Source organism: Capra hircus, unplaced genomic scaffold (genome assembly GCF_001704415.2).
Source record: "Capra hircus breed San Clemente unplaced genomic scaffold, ASM170441v1, whole genome shotgun sequence".
In the NCBI taxonomy this organism is placed as follows: Eukaryota; Metazoa; Chordata; class Mammalia; order Artiodactyla; family Bovidae; genus Capra; species Capra hircus.
In genome coordinates, this window is record NW_017215735.1 from 22,447 (window position 1) to 31,488 (window position 9,042).

Sequence of the window (9,042 nt, forward strand, 5' to 3'; positions counted from 1 at the left end):
TAGACAACCAGACGTAAGACAGGTAAGCAGAAAAGAAGCAGATACTGTAGCAATTGACTAAGGGTATGAGTTAATGTGAATGATCAGAGTATAAGGATTGATGATAAAGAAAGAGGTATATGTGTTGGCCAGGCTGGAGAGTTGGGGGAGGTTGTTCTCATTGGGTTGGGTTTGAGCTGAACCTTAAGTTGTGGGGCAGGGATTTTGAGTTTAGAGATTGGCAAGTAGGGAACAGATCTTATTTATTGGGGAGATAATCTTACTGGCTTATTATGGAACAGAAAATTCACTTTGGAAAAGCCATAGGAAATAAGCTGATGTGCTGGAGGAGACATCATTCAAATGTCAAAGAAAAACACTTTAATCTTAAAGGTTACAGGAAGTTAATAGAGAAGGGACCAAGTCTATACTAAATGTTGAATGTAAAACAAGCAGTAACAATATTTAAGGAAAGTATCTTGCTTTTCCCCCCTACATTTTCAACATCAAATGTGTTTTTGTGATCAGAAAAGAGGGAGAAATTAAGAAGTTGAACCAAAAAAGCTATTGAACTCCCTTTGCCACGCTGGGATGGGCAGGGTTACCTCCTAGGTGGTTGGGCTAATTGAGTGAAGGCAAAAGTAAAATTCAACAAAACCCGCAAGTACAAGGCAGAATTGGGGGAAACCATTGAGGTTCTTGTGCTTCAGGGGCTCCAAACAGCCCTTGTTTGTGGTTAAATGTACAATAGCAGCCATATCTCATCACAGAGTGGGCTCTGTTTCTGATGAGAGAAATGGAAGTTGCCAGGGTTTAGTCCTAGGCAAGTTACTTAGCCTCTTTGAACCTGTCTCTTCATCTGTAAAACATGAGCAATGGTAGTCGCGGCCTCACAATAAGGACTTTTGTGATGTCAGGATGAGGTAACACTTTTTGGTTGCTTAGCAACGGTGGTTGGTACATAGTCAATGCTCAGTACAGCATTTATTAATACTTTAAGGAATAAATTTATTTTATAACATAGAGACTTACTTCTTACATTGCCTAGATGGGATTAGATGCCTCTTTGTCTGGGTTTCGACCCAGACCCAGGCCTAAATTTGAACTAAACTGAACTTCTGGGCTTGATGGCATGGCAATGGTGGGAGCGGGGTTAGCAGGGTGGGAGGCACTGTTCAAGGTGTTGTGGCCATAGGAATATTAAATTCCATGTCAGGTTTTGGTTTACTTTGGCACTGACTGTTATTCAAACAAAGCAGTTTTGTGAGTAGCAGAGGAAGGGAGGGGAGGAAAATCAACACATTCTTGGAAATAAGATGCAGCTTTTGCTTTGCTATTTTGTTTTTCCTTTGGCCACAGAAATATTTGCTCTCAGGCTCACAATGAAAATCCCTTTCAGGACACGGTACAAACCCAAGCTTCAGAGGAAACTTCATTTAAGATGACAAGAATTTAGCAAGACTTCCCTTGATACTTTTTTGTTTTAATATGAGAACCCCTCAGATGTGTGCTCTTTAGTGTAGGGAGACCTAAACTTTGCATATACTGAGAGCCCCCTCAACTTCATTTCCTATGGCTGTGGCATATATGGTGTTTTAAAAGTTGATGTCTGCCTTATTTCCTGATGATCTTAGTGTTTATGAAGTGTATAGATGTATCATTTACGTGTTCTCTCCATGTGTTTATGTGTTAGGCTTTCCATGCTTTAGTATAAAGCATGGCAGTGCAATAATTCTCCAACAGTTGCTCTCTTGGACCTCAGACATCTGGCATGATGCTATAGGAGCTGGTCCTAGGTCAATATTTGAAGCACAAGGAAGCTCTGTGTGACCAAGTGAATGGAACTTTCCTGTTTTCTGGTTCTGTGATATGTGTTTAAAGCAAGATTTAGAGCAAAAAAGTTTAGGCAGTCACTTCTTCACCAATGCAGGGCTTATTGCCGTGGCAATACAATGAATGACCATTTGTGATGTTAAGCTTGTGTCACTGATGATGTAATTGGTTGGTTAGGAAACTGATACTGTCTTCTAATCCCATCCCCCTAGAAACCACCCCCCCCCACACACACTTGACAGTCTCTTCCCTCAAAGAGCTTATACTTTTGTTAAGAAACCAGACCTTAAGGGATGAAAAAACAAAAATCCCTACCTATCCTGAGGTCTCTAGTATTTAGGAGATTGTGAAGAGGGCTGTTGTGCGTGTGTGTGTGTGTGTGTGTGTGTGTGTGTGTGTGTGTTTTAAAATTCCATTTCACCCTAGAGTTTGACTCAGGTCTGCCTGTGGACATAAGGGACAGGAAACTTTCTAGTGATTCATTCCCATCCTAGAAGCAGTTTAAGATCTTAGGAACACATGGTCTCAAGTTGTAGGAAGATCTGAGCAACTGGTAGAATTTCTTTGGGATGAGTAGGCACCAAATACCAAATACAGCTTATATAATAGAGGAGAGGATTGAAGAGCACAGTTATCTCTAGCTTTGCCTTTGCTGTTAGTTGTGTGACCCATGATTTCACCCTCTTCATGATCAGCTGTTCTTGATCTGAAAATACAGAGGGCTGGAATTTACAGTGCCTTTCAGGTTTAACATTTAAAAGAGAGTCACATTTACCGGGTGTTCTCTGTAGCGCCTTCCCTTTTGAAAGTTTGTAGCTAATAGCTGAATTTACATTTCAGGATTAATTAAAGCACTTTTCCTTAATCTCCAGTAATTTAGATGATAAGGAGGGAGAGGGATAAAGGCAAGAATGGCAGTCTTTTGGACTCTGTGGGAGAGGGAGAGGGTGGGATGATTTGGGAGAATGGCATTGAAACATGTATAATGTCATATAAGAAACGAATCGCCAGTCCAGGTTCGATGCAGGATACAGGCTGCTTGGGGCTGGTGCACTGGGATGACCCAGAGGGATGGTACAGGGAGGGAGGAGGGAGAGGGGTTCAGGATGGGGAGCATATGTACACCCATGGCAGATTCATGTTGATGTATGGCAAACCAATACAATATAGTAAAGTAAAAATAAATAAATAAAATGACCAGGAAAAAAAGAATTTTTGGCAAATTCATGTAGAGAAATTCTAAAATTCATTATCTTTCCTATCTACCTTTGGAATTCTTTCAGTAAGTGGTTATTTATTCTTGAGCCCCTTCCCCACCTCCTAAAACAGTATTCAAAAATGGAAAAACACAAAACAAGGGACACACACACACACAAAATCAGCGTAATTCCACCACTCAGGTAAATTGCACTTTTCCTTTTGTTTCTCTTTGGAAATATATGTCTGTGTCTTGAGAATATTTTGCTACGTAATAAGATACTCTTAGATTACTTTTAACCTCTTTTCATCCTTTTTTTCCTCCCACCCTTTTAGGGCATTAGGGGCCGGCGAGGCCGTATCTCAGAGCGCTGCTGGCGCTGCTGGTGTTAGAAACAATATGATGCAGTTATAAGGGCATGGAGAGGGGTAGGGGGCAGGAAACATTGCATAAGCGAAAAAATGAAGCAACCTCCACTCTGAAGATCTAAGAAATTTCCGAGACTAGAACCTTTTGTGCAGCGTTTTCGGCAACCTTCGGCAGAGGGCGCTCGGAAATTGTCGTCACTTTCCGGACAGCCTCCCAGACTTTACCCTCTGGAAAACCGTACAGTGTTTCCGGCTCTTCTCAGTTGCGGGCGCTCGTAACTTTTCGGCAGTTTCCGGGAAGACTCGGGGGCTCCGCGCCTCGCTAGCTGTTCCGATCGCCTGGCGCAGCTGGGCAGGGTCTCGGGCGAGTCATGGCGTCCCCTTCTCGGAGGCTGCAGACCAAACCGGTCATCACTTGTTTCAAGAGCGTCCTGTTGATCTACACATTCATCTTCTGGGTGAGAGACGGAGACTCCGGGGACGGGAGGGGACCCCGGGCTGGAGTCGGGGAGGGGGTGTGTGACCCTGAGCCCAGGGAGCTCGGATCCGAAGTGGGAAGGGAGGCGCGAGGGGGGTTGGGGCGGCGGTCGCTGCTGGGACCTCGGCGCTGGGACTCCACCTCGGGTTCCGGCATCTCGCCCGCTCGGGTCGGGGTCTTGGGCAGCCGAGAGGCTGAACCAGGACCAGAGGTGCCTAGCGTTCGAATTCTATGCGGGGCGCCTGGAATGGAGTGACACCCCCCTCCCCCGCCCCCAACGCAAGCAGCGAGTGTCCCCTGAGAAGCAAGGCTTGCCCGGGCCCGGTGAGGGCTCGCTTGCATAATAGTCTCTTTCTTTTCACTGCTTCATAAGAGGGGAGTATTTCGCAGGTAAGTATGATAATGGCTCCACTCCCGCCAGTCTATCCTTAGGCTTGCTTTGTGTACCATTCTTTTGTACGCTGTGCACGTCTGTTTCTGGAACGCTTAGAAACTCCCTCTCCCCGTACCTGCGGGAAGGTTTTCTTCCTAAGGCGGGAGGAAATGGGTTAAGGAAGTTTTGAGCCCTAGGGCAAAAAAAAAAAAAAAAAAACAGATCAAGTTTAAGAATTTTGTCAAGATGCCTAGCTGCCCCCTGGTTTTGTCCTGGCTACAGCGATCCAGCGTGTGGGTTTATCAAGACCTGTTCTTGTGTGCAGCTCTGCTTCCTAACCCCCTATACAGTCCCCCCTTGTCTGCCATATCCCAGCCACAGTTTCTGTGGCCAGAGTGCTACGTCAGTTCTCACACCTATTGTTTCTTAAACATCTAGTGGTGTGTGGTTTGAAGATGCTACTGTATACAGTGTGTAACTCTATTCTCTGATTTCCCACATAGATCACTGGTGTTATCCTTCTTGCCGTTGGCATTTGGGGCAAGGTGAGCCTAGAGAATTATTTTTCCCTTTTAAATGAGAAGGCCACCAATGTCCCCTTTGTGCTCATTGGCACTGGCACTGTCATTATTCTTTTGGGCACCTTTGGCTGTTTTGCTACCTGCCGAGCTTCTGCATGGATGCTGAAACTGGTGAGTCCTTGTTTTCTTAAAATTGGTTGTTGGTTTTTGAAAAGGCTTATATGTTGTAGGCTTTGTTTCTTGGAACTAGGCATGGCCCCTTTCTGATTTTTCCTCTTCCTTATGAAAACTTAGCAAGTAACAGCATAGCTGCCAATTCCCACTTGTGTTGTGTTTTCCCTGCCCTTTTCAGGAACAATGCGCTGAACACTGACCCCCTTTGCAGCTGTCATGTACCTTATTTATGCTGACTTGGACTTTCTTTTTATCCCACAGTATGCAATGTTTCTGACTCTCATTTTTTTGGTTGAATTGGTTGCTGCTATCGTAGGATTTGTTTTCAGACATGAGGTAAGCCTGCCTTTGGGAACCTGAATATGTGAAAATTTATCCTCTAAGAGATAAAACTGCATAAATTTAAGTAATAGAGTTAAAAGACAGCTTTCATAGTGCTTTCACTAGCACAAAACTGGTAACACAAAATTGATACCTTCTCCACTCGTCAAAACCTTAAAATCAAATTAGAAATTGGAATTCCACTCTGTTAAATCTGGGGTTAGGAAATCATTCAGTGAGTACTGAGGCCTCATCAAGGAGAGTGTTTAACAAAATGATAGTGAGGGTGGGAGATACAGCAGTACAAAGCTGCCACTCGAATAAATATAGGTCCCCATTGTACTTTGAACTTCTCATAGTTATCATCTTTTACTGGAATGTTTTGCTTAGAAGTCCCCTTAGCAAAACCATATTGCTTAGAAGATAGAATTGGACCATGGATATTAATTATATGTTGCTGCAATTTCTTATTTGACCTGGAGATCAAAAGAACATTCTAGAATCTTTGTTTACCAGCCTTGTGTTTCTTTGCTGTAGATTAAGAACAGCTTTAAGAATAATTATGAGAAAGCTGTAAAGCAATATAACGCTACGGGAGATTACAGAAGTGATGCGGTAGACAAGATCCAAAGCATGGTAAGTGGTCATAGCTTGGTGGCTTCTCAAGAGGGAAGCACATTCCCTGTTCCCTCAGAGAAGATGATAGGGCCCTGCCTATCATATGTTGTCCACTTGCACCATAGCAGTGAAAGGCAGACCAGTTCCAAAATGTTTATCTCATGAATTTTAATGCCAGTGTCATAGGATAGAGATCACTGAGTATAGTCTTAGATGCTGGTGTAATTGTTTGACTACATAGTTGTAAGATGAACTCTAAATACTTTTGTTGGATTTTTTTCAGTTGCATTGTTGTGGTGTCACCAACTATAGAGATTGGAAGGATACTAATTATTACTCGGAAAAAGGATTTCCTGAAAGCTGCTGTAAACTTGAAGATTGTTCTCCTCAGAGAGATGCAGATAAAGTAAACAATGAAGTAAGGAGTAAAAAAAGAATTTAATTTTCACTCACAATACATATAATCTGTAATAGCGCAGAAAACTGAAGCTCAGAAAATGTGTGACTTGTGATTAGGTGACACTTAAATGCATAATCCAAAAAGTGAGTCTCATGTCCGTCAAAGGAGATAGGATTTGTTATGAAAGAATCAATTTTAATAAAAGAACAAAGATCATCTTTTGCAGAGATGTGATCAAAGTATTAATTGCTTGGACTGTACTTACTGTTTATTTTTTTTAATTTCTCTTCCATTAGGGTTGTTTTATAATGGTGATGACCATTATAGAATCAGAAATGGGAGTTATTGCCGGAATTTCTTTTGGAGTCGCTTGCTTCCAAGTAAGTCCTTGTTGTTAGGAAATGTTTCATCACTCTTGTAGGTGTAGGCTACAAGATTTCCACTTTAAAGGCTTTGAGTTTTTGCCTCTGGGTCCTGTATAGCAAGGAGATTTTTTAGAGAAGTCACATTTTCACAAAACTCAGTCGATCATTTCAGTAGAAACATAGTGGTTTTGCCCTTTCCATTCCAGTTTTTGGTTGTCTTGGCTCCTGTTTTACCATGCTGTACTTCCACAACTCCAGAGTTCTGTGAGACCCTCCTGGGTCTCTCTGAATCTGTACTCTCTAATAAAATAGCCACCTTTCCAAAGTTATAACCATGAAATTAAAATTGTAGCTCCTCAGGCTCCCATTTGAAGTGCTTGAAAACCACATGTGGTTAGTTGCCACCATGCTGGACAGCATTTTCATTATCACAGTACTGCCTCATAGATGGAGATTTTACTTGATGAGATGCTTATTCTAAGCCATATCCTTTTTGCTCTGATAACTGAGAGGGAGAATAAGAAAAGTTTCCCCAGGCTTCAGGATTTTCCCAGAGTGATTTATGTCAGGGATGGGTTGTGAAATTCCAGATCACAGTTGTAGTTAAGACATCACGTATAAGCTTGTTATAGAAAAAACTTAAGGAAATAAGTAGCAAATTGGAAGTGAAAGGACCTGTATCTTGAGGTCTTTGAGCTTTGTGTGTATGTGTATGTTTAGTTTTGCTTATATTTTATTTCCAGCTGATTGGAATCTTTCTAGCCTACTGCCTTTCTCGTGCCATTACAAATAACCAGTATGAGATAGTGTAACCAACATAACACGGGCCTATTACTCTCCAACTTTAAGGTATGTTCATTTTGATCCTCAGCACTGTCAGTATTTATTCCAGCCTATACATGTGATGGATAGGACTGAGTTTGCAAAGAAGATCATGTCCAGCAGTGCATTCAGATATTATCAGTATTGTGTTAGCAGCGGGACACAACTGAAGTGACTTGACACAGCACAGCCATGCATAAGCACTAGTCTGGCAAAAATACCATGGCCGTAACAGGACAGATGGGCCTCTCTGGGTTTACCTACATGTCAGCCTAAAGATCCTTCATGGTCCCCTTTCTAACAGATTTGGACCTAATGAAGAGAAATGAAGAATCGTAATAGTGACCTTACTTGTAAGGGTCCCTGACAAGTACACTCTGGCTCTTGATCAATACTGGCATTTCCCCCTGGTCTTTTACCCAATTCTCATTTACTGCAGTCTTCTGGTGGACTATTACTAGAGCCATGAATTCATCTAGCTTAACTAGATTTTGGAGAAACATGTGTTTCAATAATTTCAGAATTTAAATGATAAAACGTGAGAAATATAGCTGGCTGAATTAATCCCTAGGGTTCCCTTCACATTTGATGAGTCACTCACTGGGAACACGTGGAGATCTTCATTAGCAGACTAGATTAAAATGTGTGCAGATGAATACAGATATTGAAGTTTGGGTTACAAGGAAATTAACTATTTTTCCTTTAATTTAGGATATTAACATCCCTATCCCCAACTTTGTGAATTACAAGATTGCCTGGATGGAAGACCTACGTTTGTTACAGATAGATTGAAAAATTACATCAATAGTCTGATTCGATCAAGACAGTTTGATACGTTCGAAGTCCACCTTTTGTCCCATTCATGTTATATCATTGAAATCTCCATATCACTCTGAAACACTGGAAGAGCTTAATAAATTGTAAACCGAAGCAAAACTGTTCCTCTTGACTTTTTTGTCTTGGTACGGGGCTTTTGAAAGACAGTGAGTTTGCTGTTCATGTAGTAAGATCGAAAACTGACCCTTCCAAACTTGCCCTTTTCCCAGCCAGAGTTATCTCGTGTGATTGTATACTTTGCTTCAAGAAATTAAAATGTTTTCATTAGTCACACTGTGTAATTTAATTCCAGCCAGTAGTTGGATAACACCCATCATCAGAGTTGCCAATTGGTGGTAATGGTCTCTGACTTCTAAGGCAGTCAAGACTTTAAAAGGCACTACACATGCTCCGTGATACACCAGGTTGCAACGCCTTAACACTTTACATTTCTCTGCCTCTGAATTAAGGTATTTACAGTAACATGTTTCCCTTATTATTTGAAAGGTTCTAATTATTACTGGTGCCAGAGTTATTGTATTCTTTTTGGGAATTTAAAGCAACAGATCTTCATTAGCTTTAGCTGGTATTTCCTTGCCAGGTTCATATGATTTAATTGTCAATACTAAGGTTAACTTTTAATAGTTTTGTGCCTTTGATTAATAAATATAAATCTTTTACAGAATAAATAGTGTTTTCCTCTAAAATCATTGTGTTTTAACTTTTGGAAAATCTGGGATGGTGGTTTCCCACTGAGAAAGCTAAGCCCCACATTT

At 41.6% G+C, this 9,042-nt stretch overlaps 1 protein-coding gene across 1 annotated transcript; it reads left to right on the plus strand.

The window, feature by feature from the left end:
- Positions 1-8,386, plus strand: TSPAN6 (tetraspanin 6). The gene is made up of 9 exons (XM_005700118.3): positions 1-22; positions 3,346-3,836; positions 4,733-4,921; positions 5,186-5,260; positions 5,783-5,881; positions 6,147-6,281; positions 6,560-6,643; positions 7,372-7,477; positions 8,162-8,386. The coding sequence occupies exons 2-8, from the start codon at positions 3,750-3,752 to the stop codon at positions 7,438-7,440; spliced, it is 738 nt and encodes a 245-aa protein (XP_005700175.1). The 5' UTR covers positions 1-22; positions 3,346-3,749; the 3' UTR covers positions 7,441-7,477; positions 8,162-8,386.
- The last annotated feature ends 656 nt before the right edge of the window (positions 8,387-9,042 follow it).